Source organism: Myotis daubentonii, chromosome 3, assembly GCF_963259705.1.
Source record: "Myotis daubentonii chromosome 3, mMyoDau2.1, whole genome shotgun sequence".
NCBI lineage: Eukaryota > Metazoa > Chordata > Mammalia > Chiroptera > Vespertilionidae > Myotis > Myotis daubentonii.
This window is the reverse complement of record NC_081842.1, coordinates 165,852,082-165,877,341: the sequence shown is the minus strand read 5'-3', so window position 1 is coordinate 165,877,341 and position 25,260 is coordinate 165,852,082. Positions and strand designations below refer to the sequence as shown.

The following is a 25,260-nucleotide window of genomic DNA, read 5'->3' as shown; positions in this document are numbered from 1 at the left end:
GTGAACAGGCTGGCAGGCAGAAGCAGTTAGGAGCGATCAGGCAGGCAGGCAGGCGAGTGGTTGGGAGCCAGCAGTCCCGGATTGTGAGGGATGTCTGACTGCCAGATCGGGCCTAAACCCGCAGTCAGACATCCCCCGAGCGGTCCCAGATTGGAAAGGGTGCAGGCCAGGCTGAGGGATATCCTTCAGTACACGAATTTCATGTACCAGGCCTCTAGTAAATAATAACAAACTCTGTGCTTCATGGTCTCACAACTGTAAACCTACTTTTGCCCCACTCTGTATTTATGTTTAATTCTATTAGGCAATTAAGATCTATAATTCTAATACTTTCAAATATAAGTTTATCGAAAACTTCTGGATTAGAACTTTCTTTAAAAAATATATTTTTTTATCTGATTTTTAGAGAGTAAAGAAGGGACAGGGAGAAGGGAAAGAGAGATAAAACATCAATGAGAGAGAAACATCCATAGGCTACCTCCTGCATGCCCCCTACTGGCGATCAAACCAACTATGGAGCATATGTCCTGACCAGGAATTGAACCAGCGACCTCTTGGTGGATAGGTTGATGCTTAACCATTGAGCCACACCATCTGGGTTGGATCAGAGCTTTTTGTGCAATTTTATATAGTATTTCTCATATATATGAAATTTATCTTATTATGGGTAATTTTGCCTTTATAAAAGGCAGGCACACAGTTATAGCTTAAATGCCGGGAGCCGGTCCATGCTTGCTGTTTCAAGGGACCCGGCATATATGGAATACTGTTCTTAATATGTTTGCTCACCTTCTTGGCACTATGTGTTTTAACCAAGGTCTCTGAGAAAGGTTGTTTCCCCAGGTAGGGATTTTCCCCTGAAGTTAGGGAGGGAATAAAACCTCTTAACTAAGTGCCAGGCGGGTAATTAATCACATTAACTATGAACAATCATGCTTAAGCTACATAATCTTTACTCCCTGGAATGGAGATAAGAAAGGCCCTAACCTTTGGAATAGAGATTCTGTCTTGTTACATCTGTATTTATACCAGTTGATTCCAATCCTATCAATCTCTATTCCAAAGATTAGGGCCTTTCTTATCTCCATTCCAGGGAGTAAAGATTATGTAGCTTAAGCATGATTGTTCATAGTTAATGTGATTAATTACCCGCCTGGCACTTAGTTAAGAGGTTTTATTCCCTCCCTAACTTCAGGGGAAAATCCCTACCTGGGGAAACAACCTTTCTCAGAGACCTTGGTTAAAACACATAGTGCCAAGAAGGTGAGCAAACATATTAAGAACAGTATGCCATATATGCCGGGTCCCTTGAAACAGCAAGCATGGACCGGCTCCCGGCACTTAAAAGAGAATATATATAGGCTCAAGTGGCCTATATGAAAGTTTTTGGTTGAGAGTAACCCCCTTATTCACTGGAAGAATCTATTCCTACCATGTGGAGGTAAACTGGGTCAGCATAATCCAAATAAGAGTAAATATGAAAATCCAGATAAACCCTTGCAACTCTAGAAAACTGACTGCTTTTTATAACCTAGCTAAGGCCTAAAACCATAATCCTCAAATTCTAAATATCAATCACCTAAAAAATTAATAAAGAGGCAGATGCCTTGGGTCCTATATAATATCTACATTATCAAAGTCTGTGGGCTCTGAGCCAAAAAATTCTTATTCCGTCATGCCCCACTTCACACATAGTTTCCCCTTTCAACATACTGCATTAGTTAACAGGAAATCCTGTTACAAGAAATCCAATTTTAATGCACTATTATTTTTAAAAAGTTAAAGTTATTTTAGTTCATATACTCATAATAAAACCTTTGGATGACCAACACATATCAACCAGCATGAACTGAAGAAGCCATGCACATGTGTTCGATGCTCTGTAATCCTGGACCCTCTTAATCTGTATTAAGTTTCTTCTTACAAAAAAGTAAAAATAAAATTTTAATGTGAAGAAAAAAATGTCTTAATGTGCTTCTCTACAACTTCCAAACAAATAGCTATGCCTAGAGTAATAAAAACAACCTAACTTCCATTAGCTGTAAATGGGCACAAAGAATCTTAATGGGGGTGACAAAAAATGTCCTTAACCTGGATTGTGGTGACTGTTGCACAATTCAGTTAATTTACCAAAACACACACACACACACACACACACACACACACACACACACAACAACAACAACAACAACAACAACAACAAAAAACCACATTAAATTGTTCAGTTATAATTGGTGGAGGAAGTTAATGGTATATAAAGTATACCTCAACAATTTGTGAAAATTTATTTCACTCTTTTTTGATGGCACTTCAGATACTATTATCCTCCCATAGAAAAAAAAAAAAAGCCCGAATTCCTCCACAAAATATCATTTTTCAACTTACTGTAGTTCATTTTGTCTAATGTCCCATTTAAAATGTGGAATATAAGATCAAATACATAATTTCCATTATGTTTAACAGTACAGAATGATGGATTTACTAAGCTATACTGACTTATTTTATCTAGTTACTGTAGCTTATGACTTTAAGCAATCATATCACATTGTTTGATTGTAATAAATATAAACTGAAATAAAAATCCTTAGACTTTTTCACATTCTACAATGAACTGCTGAGGAAATTTAATCCCACTAATGTAGTACACAATATTTTTTATATTTAATTTAAAAATTAATGAGTAAAAATTGAGAAAAACAAAAGAGAGGAAAATTCAAAACCATACCTGCTAATGTGTATATGTATTTCAAGCACATTTTGTTTAATGTAATTATGCCAAGAAAAATTAAAATTCATTTTATGGCTATCCTTCCAAGATCTAAGAAATGCTGCATTTAACACTCTGTGACAGAGAAGAGAACCAAGATGGCGGCATAGGTAAACACCTATACTTGCTGCCTCTCACAACCACATCAAAATTACAACTAAAAGGCAGAACAACGACCATCCAGAACCACAGGAAAGCTGGCTCAGTGAAAGGTCCACAACTAGAGAGGTGAGGAAAGTGCATTGAGGCTGGTCAGAGGTGCAGAGGCACGGAAAGTGCTGGCACCTGGATGTGCTGCTCTTTTCATGGGGAGGGAGATACAAGCTCCCGGTTGCTCTGAACTCCAGTTCCAGGCGAGATTCTGGGGGACCCAGAAACATATGGGGAGAAACTAGACTGTCTGGCATCGGAACAGGAATGTGAGGGCGGCTTTCTCGCAGAGGTGCTCACAGCGATCATTGTTCCTGCATGGGGGGCTTGGGACGCGGAGACCCAGGGGCCTCTCCGGTGCATGGCTGACTGGCAGCCATTGCTGTTTGCTCCACCCTGGTGATTCCCTGAGACCCCGTCCCACCCAATTTACAACCCCACTTAAGCTGTGTGCATTGGCTTTTGCATATGAATAGCATGTCCTTTATCTGCCTAAAACCTGTCAAACTGCAGCTGGGTCAGAGAGCCCCAGAGCTTCCAAAAGAAGGCCCAAGGCCCGGCAGCAGCAGCCTGACTTGCTTCACAGCTGGACTTCGTCTGGGCACTTCCAAACCCCATACAAAGAGGAGGAGTTTATAGAATCCTTTGTCTCTGTAGCACCTGCTGGGTGGCCCCAGACAGTGGCTGACCTTGAATTTCCTTGGATATCCAAGAGCCAGTGTACCCCATGGTCAGAGTGAGACCATACCGGATTACAACTCTTCACATCCATAAGAGACACACTCAAGGGGCAGACTAAGTGAGCATCAAAGCCCTACTGAAGAAAGTCCTGCCCCATAAGGGTGTCATTTGCACAACAGTTCTTCCAGTGTAGACACAGCTGGTGATCACAGCCAATTGGCCTGGAGGTCAGTTCCTCCCAATGATACCAACAGCAATCAAGGGTTAACTACAAGACAGTGCAAACAGCCCACAAAGGGGTGCACCAAGAATGTGCACCTCAGGTGACTGGGGAGGCTGAGCCACTGGGCCCTATAGGACACCTACCACACAAGGCCACTCTATCAACTCAAGGAGAATTAGCAACTCTACCCAATACATAGAATCCAACACAGGGAAGCAGCCAAAATGCAGGGACAAAGAAACAAGTCACAAATGAAAGAAATGGAAGAAAGCAAAATACTGGATATAGAGTTCAAAACCATGGTTGTAAGGTTACTCAAGAATCTTCTAGAAACCTCCGAGAAATTTAGTGAAACCTTCACCGATATGAAAAAGGACCAATTAGAAATTAAGCATACACTGACTAAAATAAAGAATAATATACAGAGATCCAACAGCAGACTAGAGTAGTGATGGCGAATCTTTTGAGCTCGGTGTGTCAGTATTTTGAAAAACCCTAACTTAACTCTGGTGCTGTGTCATATATAAAAATTTTTTGATATTTGCAACCATAGTAAAAAATAGATTTATATTTTTGATATTTATTTTATATATTTAAATGCCATTTAACAAAGAAAAATCAACCGAAAAAATGAGTTCACGTGTCACCTCTGACACGCGTGTCATAGGTTTGCCATCATGGGACTAGAAGATCCCAAGAATCAAGTCAAAGATTTGAAATACGAAGAAGCAAAAAACACCCAACCAGAAAATCAAAAAGAAAAAAGAATTCAAAAATACAAAGATAGTGTAAGGAGCCTCTGGGACAGCTTCAAGTGTACCAACATCTGAATTATGGGGGTGCCAGAAGAAGAGGTAGAGCAACATATTGAAAACCCATTAGAAGAAATAATGACAGAAAACTTCCCCTACCTGGTGAAAGAAATAGACTTACAAGTTCATGAAGCGCAGAGAACCTCAAACAAGAGGAATCCAAAGAGGGCAACAGCAAGACACATCATAATTAAAATGCCAAGTGCAAAAGACAAAGAGAGAATCTTAAAAGCAGCAAGAGAAAAACAGATAGTTACCTTTAAGGGAGTATCCATACGACTGTCAGCTGATTTCTCAACAGAAACTATGCAGGCCAGAAGGAAGTGGAAAGAAATATACAAAGTGATGAATACCAAGAACCTACAACCAAGATTACTCTACCCAGCAAAGCTATCATTTAGAATTGAAGGTCAGATAAAGAGCTTCACAGATAAGAAAAAGCTAAAGGAGTTCATCACCACCAAACCAGTATTATATGAAATGCTTAAGGGTATTCTCTAAGAAGAGGAAGAAGAAAAAGGTAATGATAAAAAATTATGAACAACCATGACAACAAATACATATTTATCAACAAGTGAACCTAAAAATGAAATGAATAAAAAAACCTGATGAACAGAACAGGCTGATGAATGTAATAGAATCAGGGCCATGGAAAGGGAGCAGACTGATAATTCTCAGGGGAAAGGGTTGTCGGGGGTGTGAGAAGAGACTGAACAAAGAGCTTACACCTATGGATGAGGTCAGTGGAGGGGGGGCACGGAGTCCTGGAGTGGAGTGGGAACCAGGTGGAGGGCAGCTATGGGGGGACAAAAAGAGGAATATCTGTAATAATCTGAACAATAAAGATTTAAAAAAAAAATACTCTGACAGACTCCATTAGATCACTCCCCTTTAGTTACCTCACAGTTCTTATCACTATCTGAAATTTTGTTTGGTAAATTTTTCATTGTTTACCTCTATTATGTACAGTTCCTGAACATATAGTCTCTATTGATCTCTCTTCTTTTGAGATCTCATCTAATTCCAGTAAAAAATTAACTCCATCTATATGCTGACAACTCCCAAAATTATATCTCTAGCCCAGACCTCTTTCACGAAGTCCATAGCCTATGTATAATTCGCGCGCACGTGCGCACGTATGGGCACACACACTCACACACACAATTCTGTTTCATTTGCACTATATACATTTACATTTGTTTACTCTTTATGTCCAAAACTAAATTCTGGACTCCCCCTACCACCTTAACAGCATTCCCCATACATAGGCATTCCCATCTCAATTGATGGCCATGCTATCATTTGGACATTTTTGACTACTCTCTTTCTGTCCCATTCCACAGCTATTTCATTAGCAAATCGTAATGATTTGCCTTTACAATATAGCTAACCAACTTATCATCATTCCCACTGTTATCATCCTGACCAAGATTCACCAAGTCTTACCTGTATTATTGCAGTAGCCAAAAAAAACAACAAAAAACAAGTCTCCCTCCTTCTATCCTTGCTCCACACTCCAACAGATTATTTTCACATTATTGAGTGATTTGTTTAAATATAAGGCAAGTCACATCAAAACTCTACAATGCCTATTTCACTCAGTAAAAAAACAAATCATTCTTTGGGCTTCTGTTCCCTCTCTGACTTTCTCTTTTGCTACTTTCCCTATTGCTAATTCTCACCTCACCGGAGTCTTCTGTATTTTCTAAATGTTCTTAATAAGAACGTATTATTTTCCATAACAACAACAACAAAAGTATAAGCGATAAAAGTATGAAGCGATAAAAGTATGAAGGAGTAATATCTCTTTTTAGTCAGACATTTTCTCTGTAAAAACAGAATTAATTAACAGGGTCAAGTCTTTAGAAGAAATAACTAAGTTCCTGCCAAGAGCTTGTATGGCCTTGAATGCCTGTGGTCCTGATAAAGACTTTAATGAAGACAGGCCTCTAAAATAAATCAGATTGCATGGTGTGATAGAATGATGTCTGCATTCAGTATTGAAATAGCTTGCTAAAGCCTCTCCACTACTTACTAATTGCGAGACCTTGACTAAGTCACTATTCTCTCTGATTCATAGAAATCAATCTATAAAACTCATTATAGACCTAGTGCTTTACCAGAGAAATACTTACAAAATTAACTCACCAAAAACACATCTAATAAGGCTGATTTGTTCCCAGAAATGTTACTGAAAGTTCTTGATTAATCTGCACATACAAAAGGATGGCAGAGAATTAACCAAAACAGCACAACTGTTAAGGGCCTGGTTGCAGAATAAATGATCTACACGTTCTAAAAACTATGAGCTGAAAACTGAGGGTGGATCCCGGAACTCGCAAAGGCAAAGAAGCCACACACCTGAAGAGAATACAGATTGTAAATGTTCAGATGATGTATCTAGAGTAGACCCAGGGCTGGGGCAGAAGGCTTCAGATGAGGACCAGAGGGGGAAGTAACTGTCAAGAGGTCCTGGGAACTGCTCCCGAATGAAGCAAACCACAAGTCAGAAAAGACAAATCGCCTGCGGAGACACAGCTGGAAGCTAGGGTGTCGTTTCGTCTTCTCCTTAGCGGGTCAGTTGTAGGAATTTCGTCGCCCAACCTGCCCCACTCACCGGGTCAACCGAGCTGCAAAGCCTTATAAGTTAGGAACTTAGTGGCCAGGCCCGCCACAGACTGAGAAATCGCTAGGTGGCCATCAGCTCCGGAGGCCGTCGCTAAGGAAACGTGGGGGCCAAACTCCGGGATCACCGCATCGTGGTTTCCCCTGGGCCAGCCCCAGCCCGTCGGGGGCGTGGCTACGCGAGTGACGCGCGGAAGGGGCGGGGCTAGGCGAAGCCGGACCTGGCGCGGGTGGCAGACCAGGGCGCATGCGTGCTGTGCGGAGCGGTGGGATACGTGGAAGGTTAAAGCCCGCCGCGGCAGAGGTGGGGATATGGCCCGTGCAAATGTCCCTGCATCCTTATCTCTGCGAGAAGCCACCCAGCGGAAGTTGCGGAGGTTTTCCGAGCTGAGAGGTACCGAAGGAGGAAGCCCGGGCCTCCGGGGCGGTGGAAAGGGAGGGTCCTTCACGTGCCGTGAAAGTTGCTGGACTGTCACTTCCTGGATGCTTCTCTCTCACCTGTGGGCCCAGGACGCTGGCCCACGCATAGCTAATACACCTTGAATGTGTTATTCTTTTCTTTAACTGTCCTTTCTTTACGTGATGCTTGTTACTTTCTTTAACTTTATTTCTAGTTTCAAAGTAGATAGATAGGTACAGATATAGCTAGTGAAGCTATAAATTCAAGTTATGCATTTGGTTACTTCATTAATAAATTATTTAAATAAATCTGAAATATCTAAAACATTGTGTCTTGACCTTTACAAATGTGATTTTAGCCTTCTCCCACCTCCCTACCCACTTCACCAATTTGTTCCGTGATGTGAACGCTTACTGAGTTAAACAAATAATGCTAAAACACGGAGGGATTTTGGATTTTTAAAACGAGTGAGGGTTGAATCAAAATGTTTTGGGGTTTTTTTAAAGGCTATGTCACTTGTCATTTTTTGTACAATTGTGTAATAAAATTCCTTATTTTTTTGTAAAGTTACTGCTATAAGAATACAGGAAATAATACTAGGATGACAATAAAACGTTCAGGACTATTCCATTCTAGGTGATAAGTCCTGTTTGTTAACTAATAAAAACAATTTTATCTCCTTTTTTTTTTCAATAAAAAAGAGCTTCCAGCTGTCTACCAAAAGTTCAGTCTGTCTTTTAATGAGTTCATCTGGGAGTTGGGAACTTTTCTATTATCCAAAATTGTATGTCATACTTCATTAGCCTTTGTAAAATTGCACGGCTCTTTTTAAGGTAGTAAAAAAAAAAGTACCCACATTTATAAACAGCAACATTGTAGTAATGGATATTTGGGTTGAATCTTTCTTAGCCAAGGAACACTAGTCCTAATAATATGAAAATTGATTCATTTATTTGTTCCTTTGTCTTCTTATTTAAGAATTGAGATAATCTTTAGAAAATCAGTAATATTTCTCTTAAAATAATATCTAAATATAAATGGGTCTGTAGATCATAGAAGAAAGTAATCTAAAAGAGAGAAAACAATTTATGAACAGTCCTCATTAGAACTGTTTGAATCACACCAACTACTAATTGCTTAATTCTCAAAAGCAAGAGATACATTTATGAAGATTATAATATTATCTCTTTGTTTTCCCCTCTTTCCAAGTAAGTAACAGAGAATTCTGATAATATTTATCATTTCCTTGTTTTTTCACATAGGCAAACCTGTGGCAGCTGGAGAGTTCTGGGACATTGTTGCAATAACAGCAGCTGATGAAAAACAAGAACTTGCTTATAAGCAACAGCTGTCAGAAAAGCTGAAAAAAAAGGAGTTACCCCTTGGAGTTCAATATCATGTTTTTGTTGATCCTGCTGGAGCCAAAATTGGTAAGCATTTATGGTCAGATTTATATCATAGAGTCTAGGTAGAATAATCATTGAAGAAAAGTTTTCCTGGGGCATGCAGTTTATAAACTGCATATCTTCCCACCATAGTCTTTACTAACTTTAAAATTTTTATGTGAATTCAGTAGTTTTTAAAAATGATAAAAGGCTTAACAACTCATATATATATTTAATCGATTTCAGGGAGGAAGGAAGAGGGAGAGAGAGATAGAAACAATTATGAGAGAGAATCATTGATCAGCTGCCTCCTGCATGCCCCCTACTGGGGATGGAGCCTGCAACCCCAGGCATGTGCCCTGACCAGAAATGACAGGGGAATAGGTCTACACTCAACTACTGAGCCATGCCTTTTGGGCAAAGCTTAGCAACTTTCTTGCACATTGTGACTTACTATGGAAAAACTTCCCAAATATTATGTTATTTAAAAGACATTTGTGTTAATTTTAATAAAATTTATTCAGGTAGTAAATAATCCATTGGACCTTATCAGTCAGGTTCCTAAGATCCCTGCAAACTCCACATTTTCTTCAGAAATTTATGTAAAGAGATCAAAGCAAGAAAAATATATACTATTTGACTTCTTGGGACCACAATTGCAGAATACAAAAGAGCAGTCTAATGGCTTAAGTATCAGAGATATTTACTTTAAAAATCCAATTTCCATAAAGTTTGCCTTTTAACCTTTCATTGCATACTATTTTTGTGGTGGCAGTTTTTCATGTAATGCTAAAACTGAAGCCCCTTGATACCAGAGATAGGGTATCTATATCTGACATTGGCATTGTTCTAAGTAGCCATGTTTTAATCCTCAGAGCTAGCAGTCAGTACTATATGATTCCCATTGTATAGATGAGATTTAGAGGCACAGAAAGTTAAATAACTTGCCCAAGGTAATTAGTAAGGAAACCAAATTCTAAAAAACTTTTTAAAAAGCAAGTTTAACTTACATATTTGATTGTCATATGGGAGAATTATTTAAATGGTTTTTACAATTTGTCATTCCAAGTGAATTATATATATAATACAGTATATATATATATATATATATATATATATATATATATATATGTGTGTGTGTGTATGTGTATTTTATCATTTCTTCATTGTGTATTAATATTTTCGGGAGAAGATTAGCTCATCATTTAGGGGCTGATCTCTGGTTTTCATTGCTAATCTTTTAATTATTTAATTGCTATGAAATGTGTATTTAAATTGATTCTTTCGTCCATATTTTTGTTCTCTGCCTAGTTAAGTGTAGCCATATCCTCAGAGTTCTAACACCTAAATTTACCATACTTACAAAATTTTAGTAGGTTTATATGAAATAAAGTGTACATTTTTAACTTTATTTTTAAGGTAATGGAGGATCAACATTTTGTGCCCTTCAACATTTGGAAAAGCTATATGGAGATAAATGGAATTATTTTACCATCCTATTAATTCACTCCGGTAAAATTATACTTTACTGATTTACTGATTTTACCTTTGATATTTTACAACAGTGGTTCCTAACCTTTTTTTTGGCCGTGCCCTATCTAGCATCTCTAAAATCCTGATGCTTCCCCTCCACCCCCCCTTCACCCCCCCCCCCCCTCGGTGACATATAATTCTTACTATTCAAAAAGTGAACGCCTATTCAAGTGGAGGAAGCCTAAAAGGCCATTAGCTTTGTCTAAACAAACTTCCAAAGAACATGGCATCCATGAAAGAGAAAAATGAAAGAACGAAAGGACAGTTGAAGTACTGAGGAAGAAATCACTAAGAAATTGTTTAAAAAAATAATAATAATATGAAGTGATATGAAAAAATAGCAAATAAGTTTCAAAACATATAATAGAGAACTGGAATACATAAATATGTCACAATATATATTTATATACTGTATATGAGGCCCCTAGAACCATAAGAAATGCAAAAAATTTACTGTTAATAACTCATTCTCAAATTGCCCTCCTTAAAAATCAAATTGTGCCCCATGTTGGGAACCACTGTTTTAGAGCTTTCCTTTTTTTTTGGTCTTTGAAGTTAGTCTGCTTTGAAAACAAATATTTCATGCTTTTCTTGATATTTTTAGTTTGTAAGTAATATTACATTTTCCACAATATTTCTCTTTAAAATGTGGTTCACATACATTGATTATTTATGGGTATTATGTTTAGTATGTATGTACAAAATTATTTTCCAAAGAGAGAGCTCATCAAAATATGAACATTTTTCAATAAGTCTTTAGGAGGGATTCTTGCTGTAGGGAAGAGGCTGGTTTAGCACTGTGATCCCCATACTATTGCCAAAAACCTTCTGTCTTGCATTTTTATTTGATTATTGGTAGACAAAGTCTAATCCTTGAAGGAGTTACAAGAAAAAAAAAGGTGGTCACAAAACATGGAGTTGATGAGAAAATATCTGAGGGAAAATTACATATACAAGAGGACATTATAAAGCAGAAAGGTAGGAAAGAAATAATCTCAGAACAGAGGATAGGTGTTTATTTTAATTGGATAAGTTTAATTGTATGAAAATTTTTATTCTGTGGAAACCTTTATTATTTTTCTCTGTGAATTAGGTCTCTATGAAAACTTTGTCATGGATTGGCACCGTGGCTTCCAAGACACTATCCATTTCTTATGCTTGTTATACAGAACAGTGATTTTTTAAAATATATATATATTTCTTGATTGATTTCAAAGAGGAAGGGAGAGGGAGAGATAGAAACATCAATGATGAGAGAGAATCACTGATCAGCTGCCTCTTGCACACCCCCTACTGGGGATCAAGTCTGCAAACTGGGCATGTGCCCTTGGCCAGAATCGAGCCCCGGGACCCTTCAGTCCCCAGGCCAACACTTTATCCACTGAGCCAAACCGGCTAGAACTGTAAAGATGATTTCAAATGAAGCATCCAAGTTATGATTTTACGGGTGGCTGTAAAAAAATTTCAAATTTAGCCCAGCTGGCATGGTTTAGTGGTTGAGCAGCCACCTGTGAACCAGTAGATCACTGTTTGATTCCTGGTCAGGGCACATGCCCAGGTTGTGGGTTCGAACCCCAGTAGGGGCCGTGCAGGAGGCAGATGATCAGTGATTCTTTCTCCCTTTCCCTTTCTCTCTGAAATCAATAAAAAAAAAAAAAGATGTCAAGAACATGTAGCAAAATTTAAGTATTACTCAAATAAAACAATTAGTTTTCCTAAGCCATCAAAATTTTAAAATTTATAGTTTTATTCCAGAACAAGTATTATTTAGTAAAAGTTAAAATCGATATCAGAAAATATATAGTTAAAAATATCTAATTATAATGCTAAGCTTTGCTATTAACTTGTCTTTAGAACAGTGTACTGTATGCCAAGTGCTTTACTTGTATAATTGATCTCATAAAACATGACAAAGCAAATATTATTCTACATTTGCTTATTTGGAATGTGTCCAAAGATAAAAAATTTAACAGGTAGTAAGCCTGAGTTTGAACCCAATTTTGTCTGACTCTCTCTACTATTGTAATACTGCCTCTCACTGTACTTATTAAACATAAAAATGATGTAAGCTATTTAATTTACTTACAAGAACACACTTCAAGGAATTAAGAAGTCATTAGCTAATCTTAGAGGGAAAACCTATTTAAATTAAAAAGAAATATAAGTTTTAAAATGCTTTTACATAAATGCACCATTGTTTCCTTTAAGTGTATGTAATAATTTGAGGAAAGACACTGCATTTTGAAAAGTACAATTTAGTAGATAATGTTGGAATTTGTATATAATTTTTTTTTTGTGACTTGCTTTTACCCCTATAAAGTGGATTTTTATTGTAGGATTTAAATATGGTTGAAATTGTTTAAAATGTGGATATGAGGTCATGTTTTAGCCTGTGGTCCATTTTTTTAGCAATACAGTGGATTTTAAACAGTTCACATTCTCTAAAGTATATGTAAATTCTTTTCTAATCTGGAGTCTTTAAAACTACAGTATTTCCAAAGAATATGGGAGAATTTTTCTTTGAATTTGTATTCTGGAGCTTATTATTCTTTCCCGAGTTACAGTAATGTGTTGTATATATTGAATATTTTTAAATACATTTTGAGTTACTCCTGATGCCCTGGGTTTTTAAATTATTGGAAACCTTCATATTAACATTTTATAAGAGTTATTTCATTTAATTTTATAGGTGGCTACAGTCAACGCCTTCCAAATGCAAGTGCTCTGGGGAAAATTTTCACTGCTTTACCTTTTGGTAACCCCATTTATCAGATGTTAGAATTAAAACTAGCCATGTACATTGATTTCCCCTCACATATGAATCCTGGGATTCTGGTTACCTGTGCAGATGATATTGAACTTTATAGTGTCGGAGAATCTGAGTTTATCAGATTTGACAAGCCTGGCTTTACGGCTTTAGCTCATCCTTCTAGCTTGACTGTAGGTACCACACATGGAGTATTTGTCTTAGAACCTTCTAATTGTTTAGAATATAGTGACCTCGAATACCGGTGTTGCCATCGTTTCCTTCATAAGCCCAGCATAGAAAGGATGTGTCAATTTAATGCTGTGTGTAGACCTAGAAATTTTTCTCAGCAGGACTTGTCTGGGGGTGACACTGCCTCTCTTAAATTTGAATCTGAGTATGTCTACACGGACAGCCTATTTTACATGGATCATAAATCAGCGAAAAAGTTACTTGCTTTTTATGAAAAAATAGGCACACTGAACTGTGAAATAGATGCTTATGGAGACTTTCTGCAGGCTTTGGGACCTGGAGCAACTGTGGAGTATACCAGAAACACATCAAATGTCACTAAAGAAGAGTCAGAGTTGGTAGACATGAGGCAGAGAATATTTCACCTTCTTAAAGGGACATCACTAAATGTTGTTGTTCTTAATAACTCCAAATTTTATCACATTGGCACAACTGAAGAATATTTGTGTCACTTTACTTCAGCGAGCAGTTTGAAGTCAGAGCTTGGCTTACAGTCCATAGCTTTTAGCATCTCTCCAGCAGTACCAGAATGCTTTGGTAACACATCCTGTATCATGCAAAGTATATTGGATTCAAGATGTTCTGTGTCACCTGGCTCAGTTGTGGAGTACTCTAGGTTGGGGCCTGATGTTTCAGTTGGGGAAAACTGCATTATTAGTGGTTCTTCTATCATAACAACAGCTGTCCTGCCTGCATATTCTTTTGTGTGTTCCTTAAGCTTGAAGATGAATGGACACTTAAAATATTCAACTATGGCATTTGGAGTGCAAGACAACCTGAAAAGGAATGTTAAAACATTGTCAGATATAAAGTCACTTCAATTCTTTGGCGTCTGTTTCCTGTCATGCTTAGATATTTGGAATCTGAAAATTACAGAGGAGCTCTTCTCTGGAAACAAGACATGTTTGAGTTTGTGGAATGCTCGTATTTTCCCAGTTTGTACTTCTTTGAATGATTCAGTTACAACATCCATAAAGATGTTAAATGCTGTGCAAAGCAAGTCAGCATTCAGCCTGAATAACTATAAGCTGTTGTCCATAGAAGAAATGCTTGCCTACAAAGACGTAGAAGACATGATAACCTATAGGGAGCAAATTTTTCTAGAAATTACTTTGAATAGAAAACTTTGATTTAGAGACATCTTAAATATTGCATACTTTGCCTTTCTTGATTGAGCTAGATTGCAAATATAAGTGTTTTCTATAGATGTTTGTTTTATTGAAATCATGTAATGGAAATTATGTTAACAGTTGCTGCAGCATAAAATCAATAACACAAAAATACAGATAAACCATTTTTGAAGAAAGAATATTATTAGGCTGTAACTTCAGGAAAGGGATTTTTAGATGTTTATTACTATTTTAATATTTCTATAAATTAAGATGGATTTATGGAGCATTAGTTTGTTCACATAATAATGTACTAGTTTTAAAGGCAACTTTCTAAACATACCTTTAGTTTTTCCCTCTTCTTTTGGGCTTCAGTTCCAAAAAAGTTCTTAGTGTTTATTGGCAGTTCTCTTCTCAGATGTAGTAATTCTGATTAACTAATAAAAATAGCATACTATCTGATCTTCAGAGCACTGTTGGAATATTGTCAAAATAACATTTGCAGGGACAGATTTATAATTAGCAAATTCAGATTAAATTAAAATATTGTGATAATCTTAATTGATAAGTAATGGACAACTCTGAAATTGATGCTAAAAATCTCATTTATTGATCTTACCAAAATGAAACAAAAAAGGGTATATGTGTTATTTTATCCATATAAACTTGAAAATGTGTTTGTATATCCTAAAAATGTTCCCTAAGTTTTCATCCATAGGAAAGCATACACACCCACAAAAGTCAAATATCTGTGTGGGGAAGATGGTAGGAATAATTGAGATTCACTGATAATAATATGTTTATTCCGAGCATTACTGTCATCCTCATACTAATCTCTTTAATAGAACTGTTAAATTACCAGATGAACTGATTTTACTTTTCATTTCTTATTTTCTGTCCATGCACTGGTAATGATGCTGAGAAGCAATAAATACCCAAAAGGTAGATAGCAGGAAGGAGCCAGAAGAAGAGAAAGATTAAGAAAATGCACACATGATAAACAGCTTCAAGAAATAAAAATTGGCTGGTATCCCAAGTTATGTGTACCAATCTATATATATAAAAGCCTAATATGCAAAGTGTCCCCTCACGAGTTTGACTTGGAGACCAGGAGTTCAATCGCTTGCTAATGATGTGCTCTGACCACCACGTGGTGGCACGGAATGAAGGAAAACCTCAGCTGGCAGCCGGAAGGCCCTGGCCCTAGGGACCTTACCCGTGCATGATTTCGTGCACAGGGCCTGAAGTTTGATATAAGCACATAAGTGAAATGTGCTCATACCAAAGTCTAATAATCCTATATAATAAAAGCATAATATGCAAATAGACCATCCATTTGGGACCAAGCTATGACACCCCCTGGTGCCAGGCCAGCCAAGGTGGGTGCAATGCGATTGGCCAGGGGCCCGGCTATCAACCAATGATTGCCTTGCAGAAGGAGGCCCAGGCCACCAACCAGCGGGCTGCAGCGGGTGGGCAGGGCTTCCCTCTGTGAGGGATCCCAGGTCCTGGGTGCCAGCAGCTGGAGAAAGCCTAGGTCCCGGGTGCCAGCAGCTGGAGGGGGCACAGGTCCCAGGTGCTGGAGGGAAGCCAGTGCTGGCAGCCGGGTGAAGGAAGGCCTACTCTTGCATGAATTTCATGCATCGGGCCTCTAGTAATTACAGAAAAGACTTGTAAGAGTTTTGTATTTTAACATGAGTAAATTGAAATAAGAACTGGTCTGTGCCACTTTTATTTTTTTAAAAAATATATTTTATTGATTTTTTACAGAGAGGAAGGGAAAGGGATAGAGAGTTAGAAACATCGATGAGAGAGAAACATCGACCAGCTGCCTCCTGCACACCTCCCACTGGGGATGTGCCCGCAACCAAGGTACATGCCCTTGACCGGAATCGAACCTGGGACCCTTCAGTCCGCAGGCTGACGCTCTATCCACTGAGCCAAACCGGTTTGGCTGTGCCACTTTTATTGATGTATCCAATGACAAAACGAAAATAATTATTTGGTAAACCAGAAGTAACTTGTCTGTAACTCTCAATTATCATGTTTATGTCTTGTTTTTTTCTTTCTTAAAGGTTCTTTTCAAGGACAAAATAAAGATATATAGTAGCTATTGTGTAGCATTTACTGATTTACTTGCACAGTTTTCAGAGGATATTATGTTTAACATTTATTAAATACTCAATATTGTATTTCACAGTATAATCTATATAATTTTGTACAATTTAAAAGGCCATCAATTATTAAGAATCACCATTATTTTATGTTCCACAAAAAAGAGAAAACACTACCAATAAAATATTACTCAATGCTTTCTTTGTTACTTGAAGTTTTTATATTTATTCGCGATCTCTTTTAAATGCACTTACAGATTTTTATTATTTTACCTGCTTACATATGCATATAAAGGATCAAAATGCAGTATTGAAATATAGTCAATTATGTTCTCAAACTTCACATTTAGAGACAAGTTGTTTTTTTTTTTCTAAAGCACTCTTCAATTAAAGACTTATTGATGTCCACACATTTCCACCTAGCACCATCCTCTGTACTGTCAAATGCATTTCCTAAGTGCCTCCATTACATTACTGTCCAGGTTTTCTTTCAAGCAGTGGAATCCAGATACCTGTTTTTGCAAGTTTTTGATACTATTTAACAAAATTGAGTTTCATTTTTGTCTCAATTTAATCATATCTCTAGAAGAATGTGGCTTCTACTCAGTCAGGGGGAGGTTTCTTACAAATAGGTGGTCACCATTTTAAGCATAATTCTGCACAATGTCTGGATTCTAGCTGCTCTGAAATATTACCATTTCCCAAGAATTTGTCAGTGCCTCTTTCTTGAGATGCATTACTTGGATGTATGTAGTACCATCTATGCATCACCAACAGTGTTCCTAATTCAGTGAGATGATAATCCCGAGCATGTATAAGTAAGAAATTGGACATTTTCTTAGATTTATTATTTTATTTCATAAAATTACAGCCCTTAAATCATATACTCTCTAGTTTTGTAAAGGATAGCTACAATGTGTAATTAAACATATTGTATAAACTTATTGATGAGTTAATAATTAACAGTGACCAAGAAGGGCATGAAAAACAAAATCCATCATTTGGTATTAATCTTCTACCTTATGCATTTATTTACCAAACTGAGCAAAAAGGATATCAGGAATGTGTATCCATGTATATACTGAATTGAAATAAAAACTCAAAAATCTAAATGATATGCTTAAAATCACAAATTTTTAATGGTATTAATTCAGAACTCCCAGAATCTGTGGTGATCTATTCATCTTTCATCTGAGGCTAAGCAATATCTCCTATGTTAAGTAAAGATAACCAAATTGAGCATAGAGCTGAAATCCAAACTTTGCCTGCTGCAAAATGTATACATATAGCTGATAACTGGTGTACTGCACAATACCAGGGATGCCATTTGCATACACCATGTTGTCCTCTGGACTTGAGCAACTTGGAGACCCGGAATTTAGGCACCTTGATGTATATAGTCTAGCAGAATTAAAAAGGAAAGAAAAGCCAAAAAAATAAATTGTTCAAAGCTCTCTGAAAGATTTTTAGATGTTAGTTTTTGTTGTTATTTAGCTAAGTGAAACAGTTTCCAACTATGTTAAGAACTAAGGGATAGAGAACCAAGATGGCAGCATAAGTAAACACGGTTCTCGCTGCCTCCCGCAACCACATCAAAATTACAACTAAAACACAGAACAACCATATTCAGAACCACCTAAAAGCTGGCTGACTAGAAGTCCTACAAGTAGAGAAGTAAAGAAGAAAGTACATCAAAACTGGTAGGAGGGGCAGGGAGGCAGAAGAGTGGAACCAGCTGGTTTGACATCCCCATGGGGAATTTTTTTAATTGGGAGGGATATCTCCACTGTAGAGGCCTCCTGTGAGAAGCAAGGGGTCTCAGCCCCATACCAGACCCCCAGGATGGTTCCAGAACTGTGGCGAGAAGTCCCCATAATTTTGGGTTGCAAAACCCAGTGGGGATTGTGATGGAGTGACATGGAAGCTACTGGAAACCCAGGCAGTTCCTCTTAAAGGGCCAGCGCATGAACTTACTTGGACTCACTCCCTCTGGGTTCCTGCACTGGGCAGCAGCTTTGGGGGATCCAGGGACCTATGGGGAGGAACTGGATTGTCAGGAACTCAGGGGCAGCTTCTTCCAGACAGGGGTACTTGCAGGGATCATTGTTCCTGTACTGGACCATCCCCCACTGCAGAGCTGACTGGCAGTCATATTTGAGTTTTTATCAGCCTGGTTCACACTGCTCCATTCTGATGATTCCCTGAGACCCTACTCCATCCAATTTGCAGCCCCATCTAATCTGCAGCTCCTTTTCCATATGAATGGCCTATCCTGAATCAGGCTTCAGACTTAACTAAAATATCTTAAACAAGCAGCAGCTGGCATCAGCATGCCCCATACCTATCAATAACAGGCCCAAGACCTGGCACTAGCATCAGCCTGTCTTGCTTCACAGCTTGGCTTTGCCTGGGCACTTCCAAGCTCAATACAAGTAGCAGTCATCTGCAGATCCTTCTGTAGCTCCTGCTAGGTGGCCCCAGGCAGTGGCCGACTACAACTCCTGGGAGACCCAGAGCCAGTGCACCTGGTGGACAGCTTCAGGTCACACCAGGTTACAACTCTACCACACCCATGAGTGATATGCTAAAGGGACAGACTCAGTGAGCACCAAAGCCCCACTGAAGCAAGTCCTGCTCTGTAGATACATCTCCTGTACAGCATCTCTTCCATTGTAGTTGCAGTTGGTCCTCACAGCCAATTGGCCTGGAGGTCAGTGCCTTCCAGTGATGCCAAGAAGAATCAAGGCTCAACTACAAGACTGTGCACATAGCCAACCCAGGCACACATAGAGTGTCCAGCTCAGGTGAGTACAGGACACCTACTACACAAGGCCACTCTACCAATTCCAGGAGACATAGCAACTCTTCCTAATACCTAGAAACAAACACAGAGAAGCAACCAAAATGTGGAGACAAGGAAACAGGTCACAAATGAAAGAAATGGAAGCAAGCAAACTACTGGTCACAGAGTTCAAAACAATGGTCATAATGTCACTCAAGGATTCTAATGAGCTTCAAGGGACCTAATGAGAGCTTCATGGGACTTAGTGAAACTTTTAAGATAGTAATGAGAATTTCAAAGACATGAAAAAGGACCAGTCAGAAATTAACATACACTAACTGAATTAATAATTTATAGGGACTCAACAGTACAGTATTACAAGAATCAAATCAAAGATTTAGAATATGAGGAAGCAAAAAGCACCCAATCAGAAGAGCAAAAAGTAGAAGTAATCAAAAATATGAAGATAGTGTAAGGAGCCTTTGGGACAAGAAATATAATGAACAAAATAAACTGATGAATAAAATATAGCCAAAGGCATGGAAACATGGAGCAGACTGACAAATCTCAGAGGGTAGGGGGGAGGGGTGATTAACCAAAAATCTTATGTGCATATATGCATTACCTAGGGATGCAGACAGTAGGGTGCTGAATGCCTGGTGTGGGGTGGAAACTGGATGGAGGGAAGCAAATGGGGGGAGAAGAAGGGGACATTTATAACACTCTTAACAATAAAGATTTAAAAAAATAAATAAAAAGAACTAAGTTATTAAAGGAAAGACCTTTATAAATTCACTTGCAAAATATATTTTAAAATTCATTTAGTGCACATGAAATTATTGAAGCAATTACTAGTTACTTGTTTAATATTTTGTACCTCTAAAATTTTGTTTAGACAAAGCCAATTTCTATAGAAGTCGAGAAACAATTTTTATTGTTTGTACTTGGTAGAAGTGTATTATTAATATTACTTCTATTGAACTTTGTCAAAGGTTAACGCACATTCTCCTTCCCTTTAATATCAATGTGCTAAGCTCCATATAACATACTAATCTTCATGTTCTTCATGTTTCTGTTTGTTTATATTCACAGAAAATTTCTACTTAGGTTTTGTAATATATTATGAGGGGCAAATTGCAGCAGTCTCTGGTGGGGAAGGACCCGTATCTGTCCCTGACAGCTAGTTTCATAAGCCACAACCAAATTGCCACATATTCAAACTTGCCAGTTTTGCGATAGTCCAGTAGAATGCAATTTGGTGTCAGGATAAAAACTGGAATAAACCCCTGAACAGGCAGCTCAGTTGGTTAGGGTGTCATTCTGATACACCAATATTGAGGGTTCTGTTCCTGGTCAGGGCACATACAAGAATCAACCAATGAATGCATAAATAAGTGGGAAAACAAATGAATGTTTCTCTTCCTCCCTCTCCCTCTCTCTCTTCTCTCTTTTCCCTTTCTCTCCCCACCTCTTGCTCTAAAATCAATAAATAAAGTTTAAATTTGGAATAAAAGAATAAGAAGCTGCTGATTGCCTACTGCATTGATATTTGCAAGAGGTGAAGGTAGAGGATGCCTGTGAATTAGCCACAATTATCATCCACCTGTAAGGCTGTTTGATTATTGACATTCGTGTCTAAAGATGTTCATCCCAAGGGCATTATTGCACATGCAAGTAACTGATTGAAACCAACAGACTTAATGTTTCCTTCTGGGCTGGTTTGAGCAAATAGTCTATCTTTTGAAGCCTCTGGGTATAGGAACCTAGTAGCCTCCCAAAGTATAAAATTCAAACAGAGCAATTTATCTCTGATTGCTGCAGACTGGTGCAATCCATCTACTGTCATTTCCCAGCTCTCTGTGCCAGAATTATATTCCTTCAATTGTGCTTCAATGCATCACAGAAGCAATCTAAACTCTGTCTATATTCTTCGGGCACTGTTCTATGGTGTGTTACACAGATCAGCATGTTCAATCTCCAGCCTCCTTAAAGGCTGTTAAAATCTTTGCTACAACCAACTCTGTGGATAAGTAATGTAAATGGATTTTTTTAATGCCTTTTCTTCACTAGTAACCATTCTTTTCTCTCTGCAGAACAATTGAAGGTTCAAGTTAGTTTTCATTATAAGAGAGCGTCATCCCATTGCTCTGAAAAGAATTAAAGCATTTAGATCTTGAGGCAAAAAAAATGTTTTAAAACACAACTCTGGAAATCAAGTAAGTATTCTTTTCATTTGCAGGTTGAGAAATGTTGCACTACTAAATGAAGTTTTACATGATTGGTTTCTTTCCTATTATTTTTAGCCTTGGGGTTTGAGAAAGTAAATTATATTCACCAATATGCTGTTCTTCAGAGAACTTTTAAAGATTTTTAATGAAATCTAGAACCAGAAAACTTTTAATATACAAAGAAATAATTCTGATTATAACAAGTGGTCCAAGTGCAGATTTTAAATGTATAGGCACACTGACGAGGTCATAAATTAACTTATAAAGTCCACTACCTATATATCACTGGGATCAATTTTTAATGAAATTTAGTAAGAAAGATCATCACTCATTATAATTGCTTAAAGTTGAGTTTCCAATTAACCATTATCCTCTCAAATTAAAAGCTGTGGGTAGAATCTAGCCTATGAGAAGGGAGATAGAAAGTGTAGCGTTTTAGAGAAATTCTTTTTTACTTTATACAACTGCAGATGTTTAAATGCAAAATAAATATTTGCCTTAAGTTCTCTAGAGAAGGAGCAGTTTACAAAATTATCTATGCTTCTGGTATCTGCAATCCATCTTTCTCCATATCTCTAGACTACAAACATGCTGTAATTTCCCAAAAGATAAAAATAAATAACAAGAAAAGTAAACTTCTTTTAGCCATATTCTATCATCAGGATACAGTCTCTTTTATCTTTTATTTACAATGGTTTTGAAGGCTTCTTTACTAGTCATCATAATATATTCAACACTGAATTCTAGCTTTGTATATATACCTGCCTGCTTCATACCTCTCCCTCAGAGAAAAAAATCCAATAGACATCTCTCTTGAGATAGCTCTCATCTTCTACCTATCAATCCTAATGATCTTTTCATCTAGATAAATATCCCAATCATCCACCAAATTACTCAAGGCAAGAACATAGAAGTCATTCATGATATCTCACATACTTTTCATCCAGTTCTTCAAGTCAGTGCAATCTACACATTGAAACATAACCAAAATCTGCCCACTTCTCTCAACCCTGTTCAAGTTACCATTCACCGCTATATAACATCTTTTTATGTGCAGTAATAACAAACTATCATCTAATTCTTATAATTGTGTGTGAGAGCAAATTTGCAGAGAAACTGCAAAGGAAAGATATTTGAACAGATTGGCATTAAGTTGTATTGAAGGAAAAGGAATATTGTGGCCATCTCAATACTGTGTCACTGATTTGATCTCTATCTCATTTTGCTTCCCTGAAGACTGCCTTTTAGTATGATGATTCATGCTACTTTCTAACATGCTCCACTGCTTTTTCTGTGAAGTTTTGCTTGGTGATAAATGGTCTGCAGTCTCTTTACCACACACATTGTTGTGTTTTTTGTCTGTTTACCTTTTCTTTTTTTAGTATATCTAATCAGATGTCAGCAGGAATTTTGCTTCCCTTTTAGTTACGGTACATGCAACATTAGCTCATCCTCCATTCTAAACCCCATGAATATTCAAAATGTTTCTCAAGTATCTGTGAATTACTGGACAGCGTATAACGTCTACACTTCCATCTCCAATACCTTTTCTTCCATTCCCTCTACAGCTCGGTTCAATCAGGCTTTAGCCGCCATTCCCAACCTCCACTCGAATGAACCTTTTCTCAGAATTCCCAGTGCTTTCCATTTTGACAAACCCAGTACCCTTTCTGTTCTGATCTTCCAGTAGTATTTGTCTGGATCACTCCTTTGAAATGCATTTTCTATTTAGCTTCAAGAAAGTCCACACTACTGGCTCTTTTCCCAACTCATTTGTCACTCCTTTCAAGTCTCCTTAACTTGTTTCCCATCATCATCCTTACTTTATATCACTGGAAGGTCACAGGCCTTATGGTTTAGGTTTCTCCATTCACATTTACTCCTTTGGAATATCATATGTTCTTATAGATCAATGTGGTATCAACTTTGCTACATTTCTAATTACCAAAGTATTCTCAAAAAAGTTAAAATATATATCTCCCATAAATTGTGAGCATGTATTAAAATACCATTTAACCCATTAATGATTATATCAGTACAATGATAAAGTTGGTTTTATATGATTCCAGATGTTAGAAGGAAGAAAATGTTTATACAATATTAGAAATAACTTTGTCCGATAGTAGAGTGGGTTGCCTTATGAGATAATAAAACTTCATAATACCAGAAGTGTTTGTGCAAAGTGACTGAAAGGCATTTACCAAGAGTTTTCCCAAGAAGTTCTTGTTTTAGGTAAGAGGTAGGGTTAGATAATGGCTACCGGTTGAGTTTCCTGGAAAGCAGAATCTGAGATGGAGTTTTAAGTGCAGTATATTTCTTAAGGAGTGCCCTTAGGATTAATAATTGTACAAGTGAAAGCTTTGGGGTTGGGAAGGGGTCACACAGAACGGACTCAAGGCTCAGTGTAATCAAAATGATATTTATTTGAGGCACCTGGGTGCAGGTGGTCTGACTGAAGAAAGAGCCAGTGGTGAACTGGGGAGGGAGCAGGCTTTTTATGTGCTCAGGGAGAGCTACAGACGGGGCTTCGGTTTGACACACCTGTCAGGATCATAGTTTTATGGCCCTGCCCTTTGTCCTTCTGCTGGCACCAGGCGTCCTTCCTTTGGAGAGCTGTACAGGAATTATGGTCTTCAGGCATTTCTGTAAAATAATCACTCAAGGGGAGCATGTTTGTGCAAGGCTTAGGCTTGTAGAATGAGCTTTCTTTAGTTAGCCCCTGCTAAGTTAGCCCTGTTTCTTGATTAACCCTTTCACAAGGAAGGGGACAGAAGCAGAATTGTGCAGACAGGAGAAATCAAGTTGTGCTGCAGGCCCAATGATAGCCTCCAGGAGTTGTGATTCTAGAATGGCACTTCAGTACTGTTTAGAGTTGGACCTGAGTGGCCACAAGTTATACCACATATTAATCATTATGGGATGTGGGTAACTTGGGGAGGAGTGTCTTGGGTGTTGTAGCGCTCTGTGGTTGAGACAATTTGTGAATAGGGCTGACAGATGAAAGCTCTTTACTGACAGCACTCCCAGTAGATGAGGTAATAAGCCCTTCATTGAAGAAAGATCTGGGTGTCACGTCACAAAACCTATAAAGTCCAACCCAATCTGGGTGTCCACTACAAAAAACCTATAAAGTCCAACCGAATGCCAAAATTTCGTTTTATTATAACTATTTTAATAAAACATCGCATGTTCTAATTCAAGTAGAATTATGATGACTTCCAAACAAAGCAATATTGTACATGGTTTAAATAGACTCAATCCATGATGAAACCGATAGGGGTCAGAAATAGAATATTGGGGACCAGCTATAATTGTAAGAAATATTAATCATGTTTTGTTAACTGTGATTGTTTTGTTCTGATTAAAGAAGGCACATTTTAACCTGGCTGGGAGTTACACATGGGACCTGGGAGCTCACCTGGAAATGCAGCCCATCCTTTCCATTAGGGAGCT

At 37.8% G+C, this 25,260-nt stretch overlaps 3 protein-coding genes across 5 annotated transcripts in view; 2 read left to right on the top strand and 1 right to left on the bottom strand.

Annotated features, from left to right (window-relative positions):
* The window catches only part of LRRIQ3 (leucine rich repeats and IQ motif containing 3), an 86,550-nt gene extending 79,132 nt beyond the window's left edge, over positions 1-7,418 (bottom strand). Inside the window, exon 1 of the mRNA XM_059689177.1 lies at positions 7,251-7,418. The gene's annotated coding sequence lies outside the window, so the exon portion shown is untranslated. The remainder of the gene's footprint in view (positions 1-7,250) is intronic.
* Positions 7,419-7,474: 56 nt separating this feature from the next.
* FPGT (fucose-1-phosphate guanylyltransferase) lies at positions 7,475-17,006 on the top strand. Of its 3 annotated transcripts, none has more exons than XM_059689173.1 (4): positions 7,475-7,652; positions 8,921-9,088; positions 10,463-10,555; positions 13,266-17,006. In XM_059689173.1, the coding sequence occupies exons 1-4, from the start codon at positions 7,571-7,573 to the stop codon at positions 14,702-14,704; spliced, it is 1,782 nt and encodes a 593-aa protein (XP_059545156.1). In that variant the 5' UTR covers positions 7,475-7,570; the 3' UTR covers positions 14,705-17,006. The 3 variants fall into 3 exon arrangements, with proteins under 3 accessions (XP_059545156.1, XP_059545158.1, XP_059545157.1); XM_059689175.1 differs by having other exon boundaries at positions 14,083-14,249; XM_059689174.1 differs by lacking the exon at positions 10,463-10,555.
* A 4,678-nt stretch (positions 17,007-21,684) lies between these two features.
* Positions 21,685-25,260, top strand: part of TNNI3K (TNNI3 interacting kinase) — a 310,118-nt gene continuing 306,542 nt past the window's right edge. Inside the window, exon 1 of the mRNA XM_059689176.1 lies at positions 21,685-21,795. The gene's annotated coding sequence lies outside the window, so the exon portion shown is untranslated. The remainder of the gene's footprint in view (positions 21,796-25,260) is intronic.